Source organism: Oreochromis aureus, linkage group 17 (assembly GCF_013358895.1).
Source record: "Oreochromis aureus strain Israel breed Guangdong linkage group 17, ZZ_aureus, whole genome shotgun sequence".
NCBI classification, from domain to species: Eukaryota; Metazoa; Chordata; class Actinopteri; order Cichliformes; family Cichlidae; genus Oreochromis; species Oreochromis aureus.
The window spans coordinates 34,814,661-34,841,414 of record NC_052958.1 but is presented as its reverse complement, the minus strand read 5'-3'; the positions used below and the strand labels follow the sequence as shown (position 1 = coordinate 34,841,414).

The 26,754-nt window shown below is 40.1% G+C and overlaps 1 protein-coding gene across 3 annotated transcripts; it reads right to left on the bottom strand.

Moving 5' to 3' along the window:
* Positions 1-1,782: 1,782 nt before the first annotated feature.
* Positions 1,783-26,754, bottom strand: lepr (leptin receptor). Of its 3 annotated transcripts, none has more exons than XM_031760276.2 (21): positions 25,672-25,794; positions 23,853-23,910; positions 20,654-20,706; positions 18,544-18,771; positions 17,255-17,372; positions 16,618-16,793; positions 14,802-14,950; positions 14,060-14,201; positions 12,203-12,363; positions 11,979-12,078; positions 11,607-11,706; positions 10,755-10,963; positions 10,486-10,640; positions 9,853-10,006; positions 9,581-9,663; positions 8,497-8,710; positions 6,180-6,374; positions 6,000-6,083; positions 5,808-5,901; positions 5,165-5,240; positions 1,783-3,792 (listed from the first exon to the last, which is right to left on the bottom strand). In XM_031760276.2, the coding sequence occupies exons 1-21, from the start codon at positions 25,694-25,696 to the stop codon at positions 2,875-2,877; spliced, it is 3,492 nt and encodes a 1,163-aa protein (XP_031616136.1). In that variant the 5' UTR covers positions 25,697-25,794; the 3' UTR covers positions 1,783-2,874. The 3 variants fall into 3 exon arrangements, with proteins under 3 accessions (XP_031616136.1, XP_031616137.1, XP_031616138.2); XM_031760277.2 differs by lacking the exon at positions 25,672-25,794 and adding an exon at positions 26,482-26,754 and having other exon boundaries at positions 2,875-3,792; XM_031760278.2 differs by lacking the exons at positions 20,654-20,706; positions 23,853-23,910; positions 25,672-25,794 and adding an exon at positions 18,927-19,027 and having other exon boundaries at positions 2,875-3,792.

The window sequence follows — 26,754 nt, the reverse complement described above, 5'->3', positions numbered from 1 at the left end:
AGTATTGACTCAGGGGGCTGAATAATTATGCACACCCCAATTTTCAGTTATTTATTTGTAAAAAATGTTTGGAATCATGTATGATTTTCGTTCCACTTCTCACGTGTACACCACTTTGTGTTGGTCTTTCACGTGGAATTCCAATAAAATTGACTCATGTTTGTGGCTGTAATGTGACAAAATGTGGAAAAGTTCAAGGGGGCCGAATACTTTTGCAAGCCACTGTATGATGAGAAAGCATTTCTGTTCTAAAATCCGTTTCTCATACAATTTATTACATTAAGGGTTTCTTGGTGGGAAGGTCAGTCACCTTTTTGAACGCCTAGATGTGTGGTTAATGTGTCACAGCTGAGAGATCAGTAGGGCACCACAGAACGTTCACATATGCAGCACTTTCCCTTCAGGCCTTTTTGTCTCACACCCCCTTTGTAAAGCAGCTGGTTTGCAGATCAGGAAGCAGATACTGAGGTCCAGTGCTGGGGGGCTTCTGGGGAATCTGGGTCATCTGGCTAGACATAGCATCACTCTGGTAGCTTGTATTTGACTTCAGATCGGTTTGATCACAAGTGGGATGTAGTATTTTTGAAGCCCTGCAGTAGCTTCAGATCAGCAAATAGAACCATGAGCAAACTTCTAAATAACCATATATGATGCATAATCATATCCACAGTTTCTCCGCTATCTGGTGATTCTTTTACTCTATCAAAATCCGACATGGCCTCAGTGCTTTCAAAAGCATCTACTTGCCAAAGCTAGCAGCCATTCTCACCACCATGTCCTTCTTTGGGAAATACAAAAGCTTAAAGGGCCTTTAAGGATACAACCTCCCTGACTTCACTAAAGTAGCAGCCTGCTGAGCTCCTTCCACAGTGCTTCTCTGTCTCCTTGTGGATGAAAGATGCAACTGCATTTACTCTACACTCCTTCTTGACCACAGATTCCTCATGATTTGACGACTCCTGCCTCAATCTTCAGGCTGTTTTCAGGCTTTTGGTCATCAGATAAATTATGGCGCACATTAGTGCAGTTTTTTGCACCTTTTTTTTTTTTTTTTTTTTTGTTTTGCATCTTTCAAAGTTTTTTACAGGTTATCACATTTTATTTATAGACAATCAGTCTGTGTTAACAGCTCCTGTGGTTTTAAAGAAAGGAGAAATCGACTTGTCTGTGTTGTGCAGAGGTAAAAACAAATACATTTCAAGTGGGACTTTTTTTGGTTTGTAATGTGACGACTAAATACAATTTATTTTTAAATGAATCAGGTAATCATGTTGGACAATAAAAACCCTCTGTATGGCTTATATATTTTGAATATGAGGAACGGTATTGAATGAAATGATCAGCAAACACTGTCCTTCATAGAAATTTTGAATACTGTGTATTCATTTCCCATTTGTCTTCCAACTATCACGGACACCTCAGTAGTAATAACTTCAAATAGTGTATATGAGGACATACAGCAATCAGGCTGGAGAAGTAACATGACTATGCAGACAGACCCTTCTTCAACAGCTAAAATATTAACAAAAGTTATAAAATTTAATTTACTGAAATTAACACAGTGAAGTACTTGTGTGTGGTAGTTACCTTTATGTTTGACTGAAGTGCCACACAGACTGGAGCCTGATGTAATTTTAATGTATTTACTGGTTCCAGCCACAAGGTGGCAGACTATTACTGCAGTTCTGTGTTAGCGTGTTGCGTATTGATGGGAAAAGTTTATTTTTGTACCTGTATTTCCATGCAGTGTGAACATTACACCAGTCCCTGTGATACAAAACACACACTTACAATAAATACTTTATTTCACCATGAAAAATAGACAACATTCTCCATTTAGAACAACAACTGTCAATCATATTTTTATATCTTCATTACTTTTCAATTTAGTCATCCTCTGGATTCTCCTTCTTTAATCTTTTTCATTTTCTTACAGAATAAAGAAGTTGTCCAGTTAAATTGCCAAGCAAAACTATAGCACAAAAATAGACGCCACGTTTCTCACATACTGGAACAAACTCTCAAACACATTAAAGCACAAAGTGCAAAAAGGCTTGATGGTTTGATGGCTGAGATAGTCCATGCAGATGTAGATACGAAAGCTGCACGGCAGTACATGAAGTGTCCAAAAGCTTTGCCTGCAGTAATTCACCACCTTCAGCTGTTATCAGCTGTTCTCATTTAGCCACACCAATAGCTTTGAAGCAACATCCAAGCGTTGCTTTTACTTTACACTCAAATGTGTGCCAAGAAAGCTGAAAATGTGCAGATGATGAGCCTTATTTCTCTCTCGTTCCCTTGTTTTTTTTTTTTTTCATTCTCTGTGAACCTCTTTAATCTTTCCGTTGAATGTAGCAAAAAGGAATCAGTAGTGAGAATGAAAAGAACGGTTTTCTGTAATATGGCGAGTGCAAACGTAGGCACAAAGAGCATCCTTTGATTCTGAGCATCTATGGTATGACCACCTGTGCGTCGGTTGTACGCCTATTGTAAGACCTCTTTTTTTCCTTTCTTCTCAAAGACCGGTATGCTGCTTGCGCAGATTTGCCTGTAGCTCTTTTTTTTTTTTAACATCGGCCACAGATACGGCACAGTTGCAGTATGGCACAGTAAAATCTGGGTTTTAATGCCCAACAAAGAAAGAAAGAAATGCGTTCTCCTGAGGCTTGTGCCCTCCTGATGTCTTTTCCAACAGCACACAATAGCAGCATTGATGAACATCAACTTGCAATGATACATAACTTGAGGTAATTCTTTTCCTTTTTTTTTCACTTTTTCCGGCCTCGCACCTCGCCATGCCCAAAGGAACAGATGCAAATCAGCTTTGGCAAATGCTGATGCGTGACATGATGGACTTAATGGTGCACATGCTAATCACAGCTGGGGTTCACGTTGTGTGTGTTGCGCTGTGCACGTAGCAGTTCTGAACTGAGGCAGGTATGGCATGGCGAAGCCACACGTCGACGGTGACGGCAGGATCCCGGGCTCGCTCGGGTTATCTTGACCGAGCAAAGGATGCAACTCCAGGGAACAGTGCCCTCTGTTCAAAGGGGTACTTTTAAGCAGCTCCACTTTGGCTTCTTCGTCTTCACTCTGCCCATCCTCTTTCTCACTCTCCTCATCCTCTGCTGGGTAGTCCATTCCTAGATAATACAAGTCCTTCTCCCGTCTCACCTCATGCTCTTCTTCTTGATCCGAATTTTGAGAAAGCTCCTCCACAGAGTTGTACGAGCAGGAGCGCCTCGGGTCATCCATCTCCAAACCACGACAGCTTTCCAGCTCCCAGAGGCCACCGGGAAAAGATCCCGAAATGTCAGAGTTGTTGGCAGAGAAATTTCCCTCATCGCTGGAACTGTTACCACTACCATCCTTGTAGGGCAGATGAATGGGGGGTTGCTGGTCCTGACTGGGATTGGAGACCAGAACAGCGGTGTACGTGACTGAAGACTGCCCAGAGTTTTCGGTGCTACCTGGATGTTGGTCCACTGAGGGATCAGCTGGCTGTAGATCTGCTCTTGAGCTTGAAGTAGTTAAGGTATCCAGATCAACAGCTGAAGAAGGACCCCCAACAGGGAGAGTCTCATTCTCCATGAACTGATCGACATTCAGGTCAAACCCAGGAGAATGGGAGCCAGCTAAGGCATCTGCATGGTCTGGAAGTGGGTTCTGGATCAGGGCCGTAGTCAGAACTTTGTCCACTATAATGACCTGGGAGATGTTCTCAGAGGGCATGAGCAGCGGCCAGACCGGCAGACCTTCCCGAGGTCGGAACAGATAGTCAAAGGTGTCCACCTGGAGAAAGTTTCAGAGCTGATGAATACTGAAGCATATGGCCACGAGAAAACACTGCAGAAAATCCACTTATGATGGAAAAGACTGTTAAGAAGAGAGACTAAATGCATGTTCTTGCTGTACTGATCCCTGAGGGTAGCAGTGCAAACCGCTCACAAGCATTAATAGCCTACAGATTGCAACAAACATACATGACGAACATGTTGCCCACAAACTCATCATCCTTCTGCCTCGTTATTTATCAAGATAGACAGGAACTACTGAAGAACTTGCATGGTAAGTGTTTTTAAATCGATTCATCTCAGTGTCAGGTGATGACAAGAAACATGCAAGCAGAACTTTATCCAAAGGAATAGAGCATATAGAGCATTTTCTACCTGAATTTTTGATGGGAACACCAATTTCACTCTCAAGTGTTTTCATTAAATATGAAGCAGCTAGTTAGCTTAGCATAAAACGAATCTTGGTCCTGCTGCTGGTATTTTGTTGTTTTTAGTTTGTGCCATCTCATCTTTGTTTTTATTTCCTTCATTTCCGTTCTCTCTATCTTTCTGTTATTATGATAATTTTCAGGTTTTCCTGTCCTCATTATCAGTGTTTTGTGTCTTTTGACTACTTCTCGTTTACTTTGATGGTTTCCTGTCTCATGTGTCTTTTTATGTATTTACTTCCTGTCTTTGTTTTTGTCTCCTTTGCGATTTTCTGCCACACCTTCATTAGTTCCGCTTGTATCTCGTCCCTGCCTGCGTCTAATCACAAATCACCTCTGCATGTGTGTGTACATATAGTCCTGTTTTCCCCTTTGTCACCTCACTTTTGTCAGTTTTTGTCACTTTTGCCAACCTGAATTCCTTACCCCATCCTACTGTTCACCTGGCTGTTTCCTTGTGCCTCTGCAGAGTGATTTTCTCAATTAACCTCCAACCTTTGTGCGGCACTTTTTTTGAATAATTCTTTTTCCGCTGAGATATCTCTGGTCTCTTTTTAATTGACACAAAATCTAAAGTTAAAAACAACACTTGTAATTGTAATTGTAACACTTGTAAAACACTTGTAATTTAACAAAAGGTATATGTGAGGTTCCACTTGCTCTTTAAGAAAATAAGATCATGTTAATAAGCGACCATGTTGGCAGGTAACAGCATCTGTCAGAGTCAGACTGTTTCTCCGACTTACACCAAGCTACCTTAGTCATTTTCCAGCATGCAGATAACAGAATTTTGATCAGTGTTTCAATTTTTATTTGAAAACAGTAAAAATTAGCTTCTTTCACATGATGTTGTTCTTTAGGGCTAGTATGACCTAGATGTTAATATTTTAGGGTTAGTAAACAGATGAGTCAACAATGACATTCACAGTGTACATTTCATACCTTTTTGAAGTCTATTCCTTTCGCCCATGAACACTTCCTTGGGTTGGGAACATCCTTCGATACAAACTTTTTCATCCTGAAATGTAGCAGATATTCACGTTAGACATTTGATGCCCAAACGCACCTGTTCCCTTCCTCTCTCGGGTCTACTTTTTCCACTTTTATCAGCCAACATCAAGCGTAATTACACCCTGGTGACCTGTTAAATGTTGCACCGCTAATTTTTCATGGTCAATGTCTCTGTGCCCTTAATTAGACTGCACCATCGAAATTACTATCATATATCATTTCTTACAGGTGTCTGTTCGGATAAAAAAAAACTAACCGTGTGTATTCAGGGTTAGTTTTACAAGATCAAACGGTGAACCCTACAATTATCATGTTCTGGCTGTGTACCTCCACAAACCAGGCAAGCTACAGTTTACAGTACATCCAGGGCTGTCCAGACAAATGTAATTTACTAATTGACGACTTTTGATTGGTGAGCGCTAAAGATTAGTGTCAAAGTCTCTCCTGTTCCTGAGTCACAGCACTGAAAAATGGCCAGAGAGGTTTTTTTGCAAAAAGTCTGAATGTTTTATCGCTTTACCCTCTTACACATTTGTGTCAGTTTGTAAATACATTTTTCTGGAATAGCTCTTACTGGTTTTGGGAGAGAACCAGGGTGACAAACAGGATGATGAAAAGAAAGGAGATGATCATCAGCATCATGTAGGCCTCAGGATCTCCTCTGGTGGCTGTAATACACATCAGAGCTTTAACTGCTAGAACAACAAGAGGCATTTTGTCATCCTTTAGTGCTGCAGATGACACAACCCGTGTGCAGTGAGCATACCTAAAGTGTAAATCGGCTCCCCTTCTCCCTCAGCAAACACAGGGTACAAGAAAAAGCCGTACTCCTCTGAGGCAAAAAAATCACCTGATGGGATAAATGTAAATTGTTACAGCTTAGTTTAACTTAACATAACCAGACTCTGAAATAACAGTGTAACTAACAAAGAAGAGACTGTACTACCTCTCAGATAGACGGGGTGATCAGTGTAGCGCAGTCTGGTCCACGTCTCTGCTCTTGGCCCAGAGTCTTGCTGCTTGTGTGGCAACCACTCGACCACCATGAACAGAGGCACCGAGCTGTTCTCCAACAGGCTCCATGACAGTGACACACATGTGCCGTTGATAAGCAACACGTGGAATGAACGCACACAGTGGCCTGCAGTGCAGAAAGAAACAACTGAATTCATCCAGGGTCAGATGACCTCGACATTCGCAGTGGCTTTTCTTTTCTTTTCTTTTCTTTTCTTTTCTTTACTTTTCACTCATCTGTCAACATCAATAACTGAATAACGCTCACTGAACTTCAGCTACCAGCTTAAGGAGCATTCAGGACAGTGATGCTAGCACTTACATGTGTGTAATCATGACTATTTATTTAAAGTTGCTGCTGACAGGAGCATGAATGTGCACTAACCTCACTACACATTAAACGTTAAAAGAAAAAAGACTCTTGCAAACAGCTGTGAAAAACTGAGCCAAAACAAGTTTAGTTACTCCCAGAATTTGAATATGAATATTTGAATTTGAATATTTTACAGAGATTTTTTAATGACAGAGGAAAGTGAAACAGCATAACTGACAGAAAGGCGTCTCTTAATTTCAAAGTGGTCGATGTGTCATTTAATTGTTCCTACTGGGAAACGTATTTACAATGCTTTCAAAAATCAGCCACCAAAAAAAGAAGAAAAACAACAAATAAAATTCATTTCATGTCCAATTACACCAAACATACAAACTCACAGCAAACTAAAATTAGATGTATGTTTTTTCAGCAAATACCAATTCAATTAAGCGCCTTTCCACCTTTTGGAAAAGTGTTTTGTGGACTAATCTCGGAGCTGAAATGTGGAGCAGGAACCACGATCTTCCTTTTTTGCTGTGTGCAAATTTAAGTCGTCCTAACCTACACGACATGACTTTTTAACTGCTAGAGAGTTTTCGACAGTTCTTCTTATTCAGTGTGAGATTTGTTATGCCAGCTTGATTATGCTGCTGTAACTCACTGCAGCCAGAATAAAGTGAACGCGCTTATAAATTTAAAGAATTTTCCCAGTAAAACCTGTTTAATTCAAGTTTGTGGGCAGAAAAAAACTGGTGTGGAAATACAAATGCTATCCACTTGATGCTTGTTAGTCCTGTTGCTCTGTGTGGAACTCCACCAAAGGAGATTTCTAGGTCAGGTGCTCAATGATTTACCACAAATTTGCTGTGTTCTTGTCTTCAGGTTGCTGCTAATAAAACTCTTCTCTAATAATCAAATCATGAAAACAGTCCAGCTTTATGGACAATTAATTTATTCTGACAGTTATTCTCTGAATCATGATTAAAGGAAGAGAAAAATGTTACACAAACACACACGCACGCACATACACACACACACACACACACACACACACACACACACACACACACACACACACACACACACACACACACACATTAGACATCAGCCTTGTTTCCTATGTTCCGATTACTCTTAGCATTCACTGCACTAGAACTAATGGATGTCGGGCATCTATCATGGCTCTTATGAGCTCCCAGAGATAATTATTTTAGATGTGGTCTTAAACTAAATGGATGTTTTTGGCCTCTGCTTTAGGGCCAAATATTTCAAGCATGTGTTATGAGGCTGGGGCAAATGCACACTGGCAAATAAACACATATAGAAACATGAGTTCATCTTGGGCTTGTCAAAATCTCAACATGCAAGCCTTGATGATTATTAAAGCGCTGGCAAAAATGATGTTTCCAGTAAGTATTTTGCCATGAATGGACACCACTGACCACCTTGTTCTTTTCTTTCCCGTAAATCTGCACCTGTGTCTGTGCACGTTTGAGTGGCCATAAATCTGTAAGAACTGATGAAAGGTTCATGGACTGTTTGCTAAGGATCTTGCCCTTGCTTTTGTGAGCCTGTAAATTTTTCAGTGTTCAAGAAGGCTTTTGATCTCAGCTAAGGTTTATATTTTCAGAGGAACGTGAAGCCTGAGATTGTTAAAACTGCCTGTCTCTTGATGAAATCCTGGATTGATTTAAAGATATTATATCAATATATGGCTTATGTGATTCATTTTATTCTTTATCTAAAACTTGACAGCCTCCAGCATGACCACACTGAGCTTCTTTTGGAATACTAATATAATAAGGATGATGAGGGATATTATTGATTGATTGATTAAGAACAGACCCAGGCTAGAGTGACAAGAACATTGCCTAATAGAATAAATTCACTGAGTGTGTGACTGGTCACACGTCCTGTTATATTCCCACTCACTCACCTTTAGGCTGTCTCTCCAGTGTCATGTTTATGTTGTCTCTGGAGTTCCCCAAACTATTGTAGGCTTCCACAGTCACAGTCTGGAGCTCCTGGTTCCACTCGAAGCTGTAGGAGGACATCAGCTCGATCGTCTCCCTCAGCACAGATCCGCTTGAGGACCGACGCTGGACTACAAATCCATCTACACAATAGGAATTCCCAGAAGGTGGGAAATTCTACAAAACAAATTGAGAACATTTAAGCAAAAAATGTCAAATCAATGAACTGCATTGTAAACAACGGTCAATATGGCCAAAGTTCCTACTGAACTTTATTTATAAGAAAATTCTAAATAGTGGCCTTGAATAGCTTTGCATCATACAAACTGTGGTTAACACCGTGTAGCTATTTTACCAACACTATGCATATCTGGGAACTTCTGGGAGACCAGCTGCTTGATTTTGGGAGAGGAATGTCCCAGTTCTTGTCTGATAGAGGATTCTAGCTGCTTGACAGTCTATAGCAGGGGTCTCGAACTTAAATGAGCTGTGGGCATCTGCTGGCACTGTCATCTCATGTGAGGGCCACTTTAGTGTTCAAGCAGTACAAAAAACCCAACAAGAAAACACCCACAAATATTTCTGAAAATGTAGTAGTTTGTTTGTTGTTGTTTTTTCATTTCAAATATTGTATAACACGACAAAACTGCAAAGGCAAACACAGATTTGAACTAACTGAAGCCTTTTATTGAATAACCAAATAAACACATTGTTCCTCTCTTTGTGTCCGGACACGTGGCAGCACTTCTGCTATCATTTTGTTCGTATTTAACAAAATAAAAGTGCAGACATAAGTGTTCACATTCGTTTTTGACTGTCTCACTGAACTAACACAGCCAATCCCTCAGCACGTTTGGACTCTCTGTTCATATTGCTTTCATATGAAATCATTTTTGGCTTTTTAAAGAACTTATTTTAACATCAGGTTTAGCCTCAGAGAAAATACTTGTTTAGCGTCTTTTTGTGTTTTTAGAGGGACCTGCAGACAAGAGGAATATCACTGCACCTAACTCTTAATAAAAAAGCTGAATACTGTAATGTATGTACCTCAAACAGCAGGGTGATGTTAGACTGGTTTCCGTGTGGATCATCTTGACGGATTCTCCAGAAATCAGGGCCACGTTCAGGAGCTGAGGAGGTCAATTAGCAAACATTACATCCACTCGCAGCCTTTACTTTTGTATTTCTCTGCTAGGAGATGGCATTTGTGTGCGCCATGTCCATTAGAGCAGAAATCACATGGTCAGACGCGACTGGAAACGAACATTTGTATCAGAAGTCAAGGCTGCCACCGCTGCTGTTTTGATAACATGTTTTACCTCTGCTGTTTTGCGGAGTGGAGTAGACAGACTCACTCCAGTCGCTCCAGTAGCCGGTGCCGTTGGTGTGCTTGCAGCGCACTTGAACCACGTATACGCGGCACATATCTGGCACGGCGACCTCTGCCCACGGAACCCGCACAGGATCCTGAAGCTGCAAACATTTTTGGAGCTCATTAAAGAAACCACGCATTCCTAATGGAAAATGTTCGCTCTGCGCAGTACACATCTGCTCACTCTGTCTAGCCTCCTTATTTTATGAAAAGAGAGAAAATGGTTATATTTTTGGTATTTTGAGCAAATTTTGAGATGAGAGCATTTGTCCAATTTCCAGGAGAATTTTTCAATCAGAGGACTGCAGTTTGATCTCATAAGAGACACACAAGCTGAGGTTATGTCAGAGCATCCTGTATCATTTAAAGAAATATTTCATTTGGCATATTTTATTCTGGGTGTTTCACAGGAAGCTAACAGTAGTAGAGTTCTGACAATCATCCAATATCATATCATTATAGAAATATAATTCATTCCAAACTTATATTTGGAGGCTATTTTGAATAATTGATTTGTGAAACCCACCACACCAAGCATTCAGTCACAGCGCGTGGTTGCTAAACTGTGCGATAAGCTCACCTTCCACTTTGGCCGGGGGCTCACGGTGGATGGCGAGTGGTACTGAAACTGACACTGGAGACCATCGGCTGGCAAAGGCGGAGCCTGCCAAGTCACCTCCAGGACCCCACTGCTGTGGCTCACTGCCTTCACATTAGCGGGTGCGTGAGGCTTCACTGCAGGAAAGACAGAAGTTCGGTTTCTTTGTGGTAAACCTGGAGTAACGGTGCTGCTGAAGAACATCTAATAAGCCTGGAACTCTTTAATTAAAATGAATCCTTCTTTCTCACCGTGATCTACAGGTGACAGGTAGACCGGTTTGGACCTGATGGGACCCAGTTGCGATGGCAACTCCAGCCAGAGTTTATAGCAGTTCATCCTCAGAGGGTGGATGGTGCACGTTTCCTGCCCTCCCTCCATGCAGGCAGGACCCATCTCCCCCAGATTCTCACCCGCTCTCTCCCTCTCCTCCATCACGTCACATGACAGGTCAGCCCACCTGACATTAAAAACAAAAAGAAACAGATGAAGTCGTGGTTTTTTTTGTCTCCACATGAGCTGATTTGCCTGTGCTTGTATTGTTCTTGCACATCATAACGAATGTCGCTCCAGGACCAGTAATGCACCAATGTGATGTCATAGATTTGTTACTTCAAGGGAAAAAAAAAGACTAAAATATTAAACACAACTTTACCAAGACTAAAGAACTGGTGCCAACTAGAATACTTGATCTGAAGTCTGAGCAAAACAATCTGATCTGAAATATGAAATAAGATGTTCTCGTCATCTTTAATACAACTTACATCTGCAGTACATCAGTCAGTAAGAACAAGCTTGCATAATCGTGCCAGGTCTCGCTGGTTTAAAAGAGAAGAGACTTACTATTGTACTCTATTGTATTGTATAATACTAACGACACACACTTACAGTGCACTGTTGAAATAAACTTCCTGATATTGCTTCACAATCTCTAGTGCTAAACACACAGGTCGAGGGTGTGTTCAGTGAACGTGGTGTCCTGGTACACTGTGTGTGTGTGTGTATATAGTAACTTCCAGCTTTTCATCACACAAAACTTTTATGAACAATGCAGCATCTTTTAACAAACATAAACATCAACTGGATTGGAAAAGGTGCTTTACTTGGATCGAAATCTGAGCTTAGTCAGCTGTTTGTGAGTCCAACTGCAGTCCATGGCGTCAATGTCCCCATTGGTTACACACTTTATATCAATGTCAGCTCCTGAAACACACAAAGAAAAGCAAATTTAATTTGGGTGACAGTCACAAACACATCACCTAAGCTAGCATCTGCACACTGAGGTTATTCTGGTTCACGCTGTTGTGCTTTCACATGTCGCCGCTCTGCTTCCTGTCTTTGTCAAATGAACACTGAAGGAACATGGATTTCAAGCAACTTTAAAACATCAGGAACTGACTTTCGCTATAAAAACAGGTTACAGAAATACATTGGATAACACTTAGATTTGTTTTTACTGGTCCAAAAAAGCTCACCTTCCACATAGATCTGGCTGTAAGGGATGCTCCACCCTTCGGTACAACTCAGGAGGTCATACATTTGATTCTCTGAAGGACGCACTGTGATCTTGCTGACCTGGTTTGGGTCAACAAAAATATTTACTGTACTGTACTGTACTGTATTTACTGTACTGAAGGCTACAGAAATGTTCCGAGCATCACAAAAACCTCTGCAGGGAGAGGTTTTTTTGACTTCTTACCCACTGGTTGACTGGGTGGTACAGGGTGGGTTGAAGCGGCGGTTTGAAATTGAGCTTCCACACGGCCATGCTGGCATTCATTCTGTGGTCGTTGAATACACAGTACACTGTTACGTTCTCCCCGGGTTTAGCCACCACGATCTTGGGGATGTAGCTCACCGCTGCACGCAGGAAAGAAAAAAAAAAACAAAAAAACAAAACACGTCATTTTATGTTATGTTTACTGCCTCAAAAAAGAAATCTCATTTTTAACTTTTTATACTTTGAAAAGCCTTTTACAAAAGACACAAAGCCAAATGGATGTCACTAAGATGACAAAAACAAAGACCCTCAAACAAATCAAACACATGACTCATTCTCATTTACCCACAGTTGCCACGTAGACCTTTACAAAAGAAAAACAAACAAACCTTTCTATGGAATTATGAAAACTTTGTCAAAGTTTGCCATTAAAAGAGCGAGAGGGGAGTTATCCGACTCCTGTCACACAGCCACCTGAAACTTCTGTGGGGAGCACTGACTCACTCAAAGTTTAACTTTTGTGAATGCTTCAGCAGGACGTCTGCGGCGTGTTCTTCTGTTCTGGCATCGTTTTAGCCAGAAGTTTCTGAGTCACCCTTCAAGCCAAGACACCTCACCTCATCTCAATTACTGCTGTTTTACAAGGACGACTGTGTGGCTCGTTTTAGCGGGATTACTCAGAGCTGCTGAGTCTCACAAACTTTTAACCCCATGACACACACTACTGTACCACTGACACACAGTACATGGGCAGTCTTTGGGTAACAGTACCTATTATCTAGGAAAAACTTCACAAATATGTCTGCTGTGACAATACAACAAGACGCTGTCGCTTGTGCTGTGTAAAGCTTTTGGAATCAATTAGCCCAAGCCTAGTATGAGTCACTGATCAGCTCACATGAACAAGGTTTCTGATTTTAGCTCATGCAAACAATTGTTATGTCTCAGTTCTTGCTCTTGTTTTTCAACTTTCAGTTTCATAATTCATATTACTGTAGAGTCTTTACCTACAATAAAGAGCACCTTGATCCAACTGTTGTTGTGATTTGAGTTGAATAACTTTAAAATAATGTTTTGCATGCACTAATACAGACAGTGCTTGACAGATTTATTAGACCAACACTCAGTATTTTTACCAAACCGATCCCATGTCAACAGCACTGGTATTTACCTAAATCAATATTTTTTATGTTAAAATATAATTATTGTTGCTGTCCAAAAAGTGTAAAGTGCACTATTATTATTATTTGATTAGGATATCTGATATCTTCAGTTTGTTATTTGCCTAATAAATTAAAACATAATTTTTAGTTTTTGACAGATTTATAAAATATTTGCATTTCCTTGTTCTTGTTACAGGTGATCAAATAAAAAGACTATACAGTAAATAATCCCTTTTATAAGCCCCTAATGTTACATTCCTTTGTAACTAATCATTAACCTGGAGAATGACCTCTGATGAAATACTCATATGAGAGTTTCAGTGGGTTAGTCTAATGAGCTTGGATTGGAAGTAACTGCGCTCGGTGCTTGACTCTATCTGCATGAGCCTCTCAGAGAAAATGTGAGTTGTCCCACAGCCACCAGGACAGGTTTAAAATGTTAGGCTCACTGCAAAAAAAGATAATTTTATACTTATATTATCCTTCACTTTCTGATAAATCTTACACTTACTAACTTCTTACACTTCCTCCCGGCAGTTCTTATATGAAATGGAGTACCGGATCACCTGATGAATACAGTGGCTATATATGATTTTCAGACAATTCTAGAGAGATAAGAAGCTGGTCCCATGAATCATGTCCTAAGGATCTGCTGTGAGGAAGCAGCTCTTACTATCCAGGCGGATGTGGTGAGGTTCACTCCATTCACTCCACAGTGGAGGCTCTTCCGGGCCGGAGCAGCGGACCTGAACGCTGTACTTTAGTTCGGGCTTCAGATCCAAAGACACTCTGGGCTCTCCAGGTGCAGACACCACCTGGAGACAGATAAGGAATACTGAAGAACATGCACACATGTACCCACAGCCTGCTGGGTGTGGTCCACTTGGAGTGATGACTAAGTCAAATCTATCGTCACAGCATGGCTGCTGCTTTTGTTTAGTCCTTTTAACTGGAACTGCAACTGGAACTGGACTGTTTCTGCATGCAGCATCTGATTCTTATCGTTATGAAGCATGATGCATTTGATGAAGAATTTATTTTAATTGTGAAATGAAGCAGGGAAAAAAAAACATGCCTAAGAGTACACTGATGTTACTCAAGCAGATTGTGAAATCTTAGCTTGGCAGAGTGCCCAAAGCAGAGAGGGAAAGTCATTACATCCTCATTTATATGTGATTTATAACAATCACTATGAATCAAGAATTTTTTTTAAAGCCGATATGACCCAAGCAAAAACACTCAGTAGATTAACCTGCGGGACTTGTGGTGAACAACCAGGCTTCAAATATTAGCTGACATTTTACATGCAAAGGTATGAAGAAAAAAAACAGGAAATCCTGTTAATTGACGGCAAATTCTTAGTAGAACTCTCCACCTCTTATATAATCTTCTAAGTATAAATAGTTAGTATTTACCTGCCAGGCCGGGTGTGTGGTGCCAGAGGAGTATCGGACTTCGTATCTCAGTGGACTGGCATCAAAGTCGGCCGGGTCATCCCAGAGCACGATCAGCTCTGCCTCGATGGTCTGAATGTGTGACAGGTTGCCTGGAGGACTAGGTTTCTCTGTAGAAAAAGATTACAGCAACGTAAGCTTCACGACACCATCAATATACAGCACATCTGATAAATTACCCGCATTCATAAAACTACTCTGCAGTGCTGTCAGAGTGCATCATCAGGGGTTACACCCAGACAACCTGATTTAGCTCATGGCCCATAAAAAGAAAACAAGGCCAAAAGCCTCCTTTTGGTACTGTTTGTTATTTACTGTCACTCTGACAGTATGCCACTAGAGCCATGCAATCTAATGACGGCTCCAATTCTGAATTATTAAAATTAAATAAATGAAGCAGCATGCAATTTACTTTCTCAACCAGGCATAAAAGGCAAGTTCACTTTACACTTTAGTCTAACAGTAAAATGTCATCAAAGCATGCTGCTAATAATCTATAAATCACACGTACTGTGTACGCTACTGTACAAAAAGCTGCTTGTTTCAGGTGGGTTTTTCAGAGCCGTGGACCCAGACAAACGTCAGACAGGTGGAGCAGGCCTGATAACAAAGCCCTGTTTCACATGTTCAACTATGACACAAACAACCCGAGATAATTAAGTCTCATAAAACCACAAAAATGCCCACGGGGCAAGAAGAGATCAATAAACATTATGAGTAACAGCCAAATCGTTCTGCTCCCACACTACTCCGCCATTAGGAACACGAAGTGCTTTTACTCCTCATCACAAAGCCTAATTTGCACGTGTACATAAATCAAGATTAGGAAACAGCTACGCCCTCCCTAATATGACAACAACTGCAGCACCATTACTTAATGACAGTTCACACAGTGCAGGTAACAGGAAATTGCCTCGAGTGCCAGTTCCTGGTGCTTCTTATAACTCAGTTGAGTCTGAATAAACTGAATCCACAAAGTGTTTTCTTTTTCCAAGAATACAGAGAAAACACAAAAAGGCAACAGCCACTTTAGCCATTTACATGATGCAAACAATATATAACACATTGTAAATACATATACGCCAAATCGAGAGCCTCAAACCTAGAGTTTTGGCTGAGAAAATGTAAAATCGACACCTCATTAAGGGGGCTCTATTTTTACAAGACATGAATAATACAAGTTTGGTTTCAAGATCACTGAAGTTCAATTAAATGAATCAAAAGGATAAAACTGCAGCGGTGCAGTGAAAAGACAGCAAAAGCCTGACTGTTACTACTCGGTTTCTTTTCTGCTCCGTGCTGTTTCATCTAAGCGGTCTGGCTGAACAAACTCAGCATGCAAAGTGCTTGTCTATTACTGCGGAGATCTCACAGCTCGGCTGCACACACACAGACACACAAGGCCGGGGGCTAGTTGCTTTTAGCTGTATTCCGGTCACGGTGCAGCTATAGAAAGGTCTTTCTCCTTATCTGTCCATCACATTAAGGTTGAACGTCAGAATGGAGAATTAACCAATGAGAGGTTCGGCATTACCGTCATACATAGACTAAATGTATTCTTAGGACCTTTCATGTGTGGGAAAAAAAAAAGAGAATGTTTGGGAACTTGCTTCTTTGATTGGTAACCGTAATACACTTAAAACAGTGTGGTCACACATATAAAACACCAGAAAAATGACCAAATACCTGAATGTCACTGTCTTACAAGGTAAACTTATTAGCTGAAATTATTACTTTAATTAGTGTGACTCCCCGCTATGAATCATGCCTTTCTCACCAGGTCGGGCAGGAACTCTGAGCAGAACTGGTGGAGCCACAGCATCAGAGATGCTGACAGTTACCATGGCGACAAAGCTTGTTGTTGGGTCAAGAGTGAGTGAGCACATGAAGGAATCCTGCGCCTCACAAACAACAGGATTTTCAGATGCGGGATAGTCACCATCTTCCTGAAATCTGTAAACAGACGGTAAAACAGTTCAGTCAGACAGTTCTGGCATTTCTTGGTATGTTAGATTATCATGTTTCAGTGGGGTGCATTTTAGTGACATTTCACTATTCAATTCACAGTTGTGTTATATCTTTTCTTACATTTTCTTATATCTTTGTTGACTTGGAGAAAAAGTACTTTAAGTGCTCAAAAAAATGTCAAAACAGCGAATAATTTAGACTTGAAGGGGAAACCATTGAGTAAAATTCTCAAGTGCTATTCTCAAGTTAGGTCAGTGCTAACCTAATCGCATTAGCCTACCACAGTACAAGCCTGGAGCCAGTGAGATAAACACTTAACCCCCTAGTGAGCAGTTGAGACATCGCCAATCAGAGTAAAACACACAGGCACACACAATCAATCATTCACACACTCTCAACAGGCAAAACGCACATGAAGCCATTAACGAGAGCCGCTTCACACTCACAACTGCCGCCGCAAGCTGACTGCCATAAGACTGTCGGACGGCTGGCCACGAGACCGAAGATCACAGATTAAATTTCGCCAGTTTCCATCAATTCTGCAGAGGATGTCCAAACAGGTGCCTGAAAAGAAATTACATTTGCATGTTAGGTGACTGTTGGCAGACCTCTGAACGAAGGCTTCTAAGAAAACAGCCTGGTTTAATATTCTTAGAAGAAGCCTGAGAATGAGTGGCAGTCTGGTGAGAGGCCTCCTCCAGCCTGGTAAAAAGGAACAAACCCTCTCTGACACTGAAATCCTTAGCTGCATGAACAACCTTGGTCTCTTTGCTCAAGTAAAAGTTCTGAAATACAGTTAGCTTTCATGTCACAATCAGAAACAGAACAGAATATATATATATAGGCAAATAGTCATAATCAGGTTTTATCAGTTTCCCATCACTGTGGGAAACGTCTGGCTGCTGAAAGCAGTGGAAAAACATGAATGAAAGAGGTATGAGTGCATGCTGTTTGTGTCTGTAAATAAAATGCACCCAATTCTGAATTTTCAACACCTCAAAGTGTTTTGCACTTCATGCCACATTAATCCATTCACACAGCACGCTCTTCTTATCATACACAGTTGTTTTTCTGTTTTTTTACCAGTGTAAATAGGGTTTGTTTTGGGAGTGTATATCCTGCCCAAGGACACTTTGACAGGTGCCAGGGATCAAACCACCTACCTGATCTCGTCTAGCTCCTGTGTTTTATAGAAGGTGAATCACTCCTGATTGTTAGGCATCATAAAGCATCTGGAGACCTTTTAAAATTCACATAAAGCTGGAAGCGCTTATGCAACACAGCACCTAATAGTGCTGTGTTGCATCTCTTCACCATTCTCCGTGTGCTTTCAGATCCATACAACACAGAGAGGGGATTTTATAATTATGACTCCTATGTGCCGATTATTTTTTCTCCTTGCAAAAAAAAGAATAAAAACACGAAATCCTAGTGAGATAAACCTTATGAACACTGATTCATCAGCCACACTGACAGGAAAGTGGGAGCAACATAAGTACACAATAGTTTTTCATCAGATGTTAATTTCTGCATCTATACAAAATAAAAAAATACACTTTTTGTAATTTTGTTTATTTTGTCAAGCGGTTGCAAAAACCTGACAACCATAATTTAGATTTCAGTATGTCAACGTACAGAAATGAAATTATCTCATTCACTTTTCACAACACTGACAGACACTTTGTATTAAGGCCTACTGTATTTGTTATTAAACATGTTGGAGCTAAACTCTTACCGCCAGAGGATCGGGGATGATGTGAATCAATTCTCGAGCTCTTAAAAGTGCAGCCGGGACTGTGTGGGAGATTTGATTGGGAGAGGTTTGCTTCCGGTGAATTTGCGCTGCCTCCCTCCACACCAAGGTGGGCTGAAGGTGACTCACAGCACAGCTCATCTTGCCACGGGAGCTCCATGGCACCTGAACGCAGAGAGGCTCCATCCTCGGGCTTCAAACTCTGAGCACCTGCTCACAGGGAGGCAATGAAATTAAGTGGGGATGACACACGAGCAGATTTTTAACAAGAGCTTTACTGTGTATTACAATTTGTACTTTTTTTTTTTTTTAAATCCAAAGGCAAAATACGTTTCATTTTATATCTCATTAAAGTGACAGCCTACTTAAGGTCAAAGCCATCTGGAACATTTGCTTCTTTTGACTGTTTCTGTTCCCTAAAAAGTTGTGCAATAGCAACGGCTCTTTCACGGACATCTTCCATGGAAGTTGGATGCTGAACATCTGCTGAATGTGATGACAGTCTGTGTTTGTGTCTCAGTGACAAAGGCAAAAGGAGAGAGAAGCAAGAAGCCTTTCTTAGAAAGAAAGAGTAAGCGTAATGCAATAAATAGGGATTTACTCAAAACTAACATAAGCAGAAATTACGAGCAATAATTGAAAAGATAAAAATAATAGCGTCTCAGATAAGACTCAAGTAAGTCTGCTAAAGACAATTCTGTTTACTGATAAATATGAGCGACAGATTTTATTTCTTTTGATTTGTGTGCTACTTGTACTCGTGTTTATGAAAGGCACTATATACATAAATAATTCTTCTACACTTCTAACTTGGCCATTCTTCACACGTATTAATTTGATGCATGCAGTTTTTATGAAAACGATAGAGAAGATAACAATAAACTAGCATATATAAACTGCTATCTAAACAAAAAAAAGAGAGAGGTCAAGGAAAGTTGTAGGATAATCAAAGCACTAACAAGCCGCTAAAGCTAACATATTTAGCATGTTTTTTAAGTTTTACTTTTTAGCATCTTGAACCGTATATAGCATTAATAAGGATGTCGGATGAAACGTTTCAATGTCTGTGTCTGAAACCACATAAAACCAATGGAGACATTGGTAACCGTGTGTATTAAGTAAGCACATTGTACAGTAGTCTTGTCTATAATTGGAATCATTATAGATTACTTAAAGGTAAAATTGGACCTGAGTGTAAGAGGCTACATAACCAACTCTGCCATTCATGTCAGCTTCCCAGACATTATGTCCCTACAGAAAATTAATTACATCTAGATTTAAAGAGGACATGAAACGCTACATATATAAAGGCTAATTTGCACCATTGAGCCCTGCTCTTAAAAACTGACAAACATTACGGCTAACAGGTGGATTTTCCCGTATGAGTGTAGCTAACCAAACAACAGATAGCCACTTATTGCTAAAGAGACAGAGAGTGAAGTGGACAGTATATCCTCCGTTTCTTAACATAAAACTCATTGTTGCAGCCCAAATGTTATCCTCTAAGACTGATTTTTAATTTTAGTGTCCTTATTTTCATCTGTTTTATCGATTCTGTCACTAATTAGCTAACATAAGCTAATGTAAGTCTGTTAGCTGCAACCAACCAACCAACCAGTTGGCCTCACGTTTGTAATGAGAGAAGATGGCGTTAAACAAGCTAAAACTTTAACTTTAAGCACTTATTTTTCTAAATCTAGCTTCACAGACAGTGTTACATCTATGTCAGTTTTTGAGAGCAGGGCTCAATGGTGTAAATTAGCCGTAATATGTGTAGTGTCCTCTTTAAAAGACTGTGCATCATAAGTAGAGACACATCCATGGATGGTGTACAAATTTAGTGTGCAAGATTGATAAAAGACACATGGTGACTTATGTGTCTTTGGAGTGTTTGGACCATATCATTTCCCTAAAATAAACACTTTCTTAAATTAATCTTTCAGTAAACTAAAAAAGTAAACTTTTTTTGTTCTACGCACACCACACGTGAGAAGCACTGTTTATTTAAAGGAGAAAAAACTCTTTGCAGGCTAGAAGAGGTTAAGCTTACAAGCTGGGAGGTCAAAGATGATGTGCTGGAGGTGGAACTCACCATAGGAGACCAGGAACACATACACAAGGCCTGCCAGCATTACAGACTGAACCCTGTAAGGAAACAAGGCAGGAATAAGAAACAGGAAGATGGAGCGATGGAGAGAAAAAAGAAGACTGAGGGAACATTGATACAAAAAGCAAAAATGCAAGCCATGAACAAAACAGGCACAGAGGGACCCAAAACACTAACAAGTTTCAATATTTAGCATTAATATTTTATATTAGAATTTTAATTAGCTATCAAGGGAAACAACAGACGAGATGTTCCTGGGAAAATACTCAAGCTGTTTTAATAGCATTTCTAGACATTCATATGTCAGTTGGTGTATTTGCATGTCTAAGCTGTCTTCAGTTTCTTCTGAAAATGCTGAAGGATAGATTTTCATTTAGCACGAAAACAAAGTAAGGTTGTGCAAAACTCTGTGTTTTATGAGTCACTGATTGATTACTATCACTCAATCTAAAAAGGGTTTTCGAAAACAGATATGGGAAAGCAGTGGGAGTAGAAGGAATGCATTCCACTGTGACATCTAGTAACAGGGTACTTCAGTTTTCTGCAGGAAGGGCACTGGAAGAACTGGACCGACTTCTCTGCAGACGTAATCATCTGACATAAAAACCTGTGCTGTTACAACACAAGACAATGACAGTTCACAACCGCTTAATACCATTTAAGTGCCAAGAGGTTGGTGCCTGAGGACAGGTTGAAGGTAGCTCGCATTTACTTTCACTTGCAACATATGTAATCATGAGCTGCTCCAACAAGACACTTTCTCATGGAGTCTCTGAAAAACTCATACAGTTTCTAAAGTGTTCATCTCACAAAGCTTTCAGAAGGCAAATAAACAGATAATTAAATAAAGTAAGCAAATGTTCATGTCTGTCTGTGAGGTATGAAATTTTTACTGTGCAAAAAAGGGATCTCGGACTCATTTTGAGTGCAATCTCCAAGTGAGCAGGACCAGTGAAACTCAAATTTCTGTCAGAGAAAAGAACTTTGTGGGCTTACGTTTCACCCTCAATTACAGTACTGAAGAAATTAACTTTCTGGACATGAAAGTAACAAAAAAAAGACAAATCTCTGTCTACATCTCTGTATTCTAAACCCACTGATCGGAATACATTATTACATGCTGCAAGTTTCCATCCGAACCACCTCAAAAAGAGCCTCCCTGTAAGCCAATTGATTAGACTCAAGCGTATCTGTGAGATTCATGATGAATATAATGAGAGTAAAGAAGAGATGTTGAACAAATTCAAAGAAAGAAAGTATAAAGAGGACTGGTTAAGATCTGCAGAAGAGAAGGTGAGTTCAGTGAGTAGGGATGTCTATTTAACAACCAAGAAATCTCCAAAACATAAACCCAACCTTATCTTCTGCACAACCTTTATGCCAAAAACCAGAACAATTAAAGAAATAATTCTAAAACATTGGCATATCCTTCAGAATGACCCAAACTTATTAGGTACCTTCAAAGAACCACCAATGATAACCAACAGGAGAGGAAGGAATATTAAAGATAGGCTTGTTAGAGCTTGCCAGGACTCTATTACTCCAGATAAAACCCCGATAACCCATAATCTACATGGTAATTTCAAGTGTGGGACATGCATTAATTGTCAATACACCAAAAATGTTAAATCATTCAAAGACCCTATAGGTGACAAAACCATTGCCATAAAGGGTTTTATCACATGCAGAACTAAAAATGTAATCTACATGATACAGTGCCCATGCAATAAAATATATATAGGAGAAACATCCCGCCCTCTTAAAGATCGAATTAATGAGCACAGAAGTTCGATCAAGAGGAATGATTTAACCAGCCCTGTTGCAAGACACTTCAATGATAAACATCCAAATTCACCATTATTTTTCCTAGGCATAGAAGCCATTAAACTAAACCAAAGAGGTGGCAATATAAATTTTATCCGGAAAAAAAGAGAAGCATTTTGGATATTCCATTTTAAGAGTCTGCACCCCAGCGGTATGAATGAGGATTTTTCTGTTAATGAGTTTTTATGAACTACACTTTTTTTTTTCTTAATCCTAATTTTATCAGTTAAATTACTCTCACATGAGTAATGTTTATTCAATTAATCTTATTATTTTAGCCAAAGAATAAGTAACGTTCTAGACATCTCATCTTAAGTCTACATTTTAAGTCTAAATTTCAGAGATTTCACATTTTAGAGACATAAATAAGGATCTTTTAATAAATGTGTTCCTATGTGATGATGTAATCTTGTTTTCCAATTCAAACGTGCTTTTACCATTAAAGACTGCCCTTTCTCTTTTTTTAACCTGTGTGTATATTTATACCATTCTTCTTATGCATTTCATGCATGTGTTATTTTCAGACATATGAGGGTTATGACACCCCCCCCCTCCTCTTCATCAGTAATGATCTAGTCCGGTATTTACTTGGGCGTGACTTAGCCAATTAACCAATACCTACCTATTATATGTCAGCTGACCTATCTATGAAGTTTTGACTGGTTAATTTTAAATTTTTTTCTGTTTCCTGTCTTGTATTTAAGCAATTTTTTTAGAATGTTTTACTATGACCCTGATGAAGGCCACAAGCCGAAACGCGTTGGTCAATTATTAAAGTTGTTCATCTTCCCTCAAGTGTTGCTGGAGTTCCTGCTTTGTGAATTCTTAGAGAAAAGAAGTTTAACAGCACATTTAATCCTCGAAAGATCTTAGATCTTTAATGCAATTTTAAGAGGATTTCTCTGTTTTTCTACATACTGTAGTTAATCTATCAGTATTGTTCTTTGGACTTAAATTGTAAGAAATAACTGTGTAAAATTACAGAAATGTTCTGGTAGCTTTTTTCCCCACTTTGGACCCACTGAATAAAGCTGAAATCTTCCACAGTAGAAGTTTTATGTCATTTAATTGTTTTCTATTACTTAATTACTTTGGTGTAGTATGAATATTCATGAGAGTCCTTTTTATTAGTAGGAAAAGCAATAAAAATTATAAAACTGTCCAAAATTCTTTCTCCTCTTCACATTCTCCAAAGCTGTCCAGTGGCCAAATTCTGGCCCCCGGGTCTTATGTTTGAGATCATCAGACTACAAGTTTGTGGATACAAAATCAAAAACTAGTGTTGCTACTTCTGCATCTGCAGCGAGCTCATTTCAACACCCCACCAACAGAAGATTAGAGAACAGGCAGTAATACTTACATTGTAGCGGTCATCGCGAGAGCATGGTCCACATGGGCTTTGGCTGTGGTGAATCTCACTGAGGACAGAAAAAAAGAGACACAGTTGTTTAAGGATGCTTGGATCTCCAACGGGACTGTGAGTAAGCTGATTTTGACTCGAGTAAGTCTGAGGACTTTGTCGTGACCTGAATAAAAAGTGACAATTAAAAGTCTTTGCAAAAGGCAGAGCCAAGGAGATTCTAAATGCAATTTTTCTATAAAGAAACAAAAAAGTCACGACCTGCTTGATGACAGGCGGGTCTCTCGCTGATATGAGCACCTCCCTCACTGATAAACTACTCCAGAACTGCTTTTCATTCATGAAACACACCAGGCAGGACGAATGAATATTGCAGGGAGATGTTTTCTGTATTTTGCCCATGTAACTATTCACTAGACATCATGAGTATAGATGTTAGATAAAAATAGGCAATTTGCTTTCTTTTCTTTTCTCTCTAACAGAAATATAATCAAATTCAGATGTTTTCTGCTGTTATTTTTTCCCATCGTCCATCATCTTGAAGCTTTCCACTTCTGCTTGTTTCAGTGCCAAACAAGAGCAGCGAGTCGGTAAATGAATACAATCTTTTAATTCAGCGATACACTAACCCCAGACAAACAGCGCCCTGGTGAAAAACAACACCACAGATCCACAGCAGGCACTGTGCGTTTGGTCTGAGTGTAGTACACCAATCATTAGCAAGCCAATCTTCAAATCTGTGGCCAAATTTATAAGGATCCACTGAAAATAAGAGCAAACTGGCCAACAGGTTTGTTATCTGGTGGAAACAGACCATAAAGGATTCAATGAGTTCATGTAAAGCAGAAACATCAGCAGAGGAAGCATCTTGTCTATTTAAAGGCACATATACACCTGCCATCACCTTCATGTGATACTGGGAACAGCTTTGGGGAAAGTAGAGGTCTGTTATGCAAAGCATTGTTATCACTTCAGTATAATTACTGAAAGAATCATCACAAAGGTTTCAGTTTCACATTAACCTAACAGAAACCCTTTATGACGATATTACAGTATTTAACTAGAATTTCCTTCCAAAAAAACCCAATTTTTTCATGTTAATCCAATCCAACTGTTATGCTGTGCATTTCCCTTTTTTAACAATTTTTTATTTTCTAACTTACGGCAAAAACAGGTAACTCAGTTCACGAAACCTATGGTGGGAGTAAGATTGCATATAGTGTATCTCAGTTATTATAAAAACAGTGCTCATGGCAGGGTCAAGAAACACTTGAAGGCTTAAATGTTGTAGAGACAGATTTCTCACCCACAGTCATTTGCATGTGAGATGGAAAACAAGGAGTCCCTGCTTGCATCCACGTTACAGCATGTGGAATTTGGAGCCAGGATGTTAACATATACACTGTTGAGAAACTTTTATGGACAAAATAGTGAAATAGGAATCTGCCATGCATTTAATACCTGCATCACACTCCCTCACACAGAAGAATTCAACACTGACGCGATTCTCGCTGATTTGCAACACCTCCTACAAAGACTTTAGTTTAATCACAGATGTTAATAGGATCGCAGTCACGGTGTAAACAAACTCCTCTACCATATCACAGTGTACTGATTCGTTAAAGTACCCAAGCCCACCAAGAACCAATCAAAATCTCAAAACCACAAAAAGATTGTTCCAAAAACCATAAAGTAATGAATTCCATGTGATCAGCTGTTGCCCCATCTTAAAACAGGATAAATAAATCGTGCATAAACCGTTCATAAATACAGACCCACGGCGTCGCAAAAAGACGTGAATGTGTTCAAATAATCCTACCTTTGCCTAACGTGCAACCAAACATGTGCAGCTGTGCAGCAGAAAAAAAGTTCAGCTGTCAATAAAGTGATGCTCACTGATCATCATCATCTGCAGGTGCAACTGAGCAACTCAGGGCTGTTATGCATGCCCTTCTTCTTACTCTGAGCACTGTGCCCCCCTCCCCCCTCTTTGGAAACAATTTAGATCAAGACGAGCATCTGAAACTATTTTCCACTTGCAGGACTCGTATCCGTGTCCTCCAGGGACTCCACCTAGCCAGCTATTCATCCAGGTCTGACTCACACCCTGACTGAAGCTGCTTTGCACAGAGGCGCGCAGGGGCTTGTTTCCCCCCTCCTTCCCATCAGCAGCCACAAAAGCAGGAACATAGTTTCTGCCAAGCTGCATCACAAGAAGTTTAAAAAGTTTGGCTATTCCATTCCTAATAACATTCTTAGACACTTTACAGCAAAATGTGCTCTGGAACAAGCATATCGTAAAAAGTTCAAGTGAAAAAAAGTGAGAAATTAAGAGAAACTCACAGAAAAGTTAGAGATGATGCCCAGAAATCACAATCTAAGAGAAAAGTCTCTTAGAGCTGGAAAAACTGGCATTTATTATAAGGCGGCAGGTACAGAAATGACGGAGGGGGAAACACATGCCACTGAAAAACGTTAAAGCTGTCAGTTTGTCAGAAGTGGGCGAGATAACTCAGCAGTTATTCCTCACTTCTGTGTGGAAAAATAGAGGAGCGCGCAGGAGCGTGAAAGGTCACAGGCAGAAACACGATCGGACACGGCTTTAGTAATAACGAGAAAGGGTTCTTACGTCGCTGCCGAAGAACTTCATGTGCGCTTCATTCAGTTGAGTTTAATCCTTTCTGAAGATCTGCGCGCCTCTATCACAGCTCACTCCCCGCTAACTGAGACCGACGGTAGCGATCAGGATTTCCCAGTGACAGACGGGCTGTTTCCCCTACCTCTCACAAAACGCTGCCCAGAACAAGACTGAAGGCGGGTGAAACGGAGCGAAAGAGCCGAGGGAGGAGGGAGAGCCTCCAGCGCCCGGCCCATTGTGATGCGTTCAAGCACCTGCGGGAAT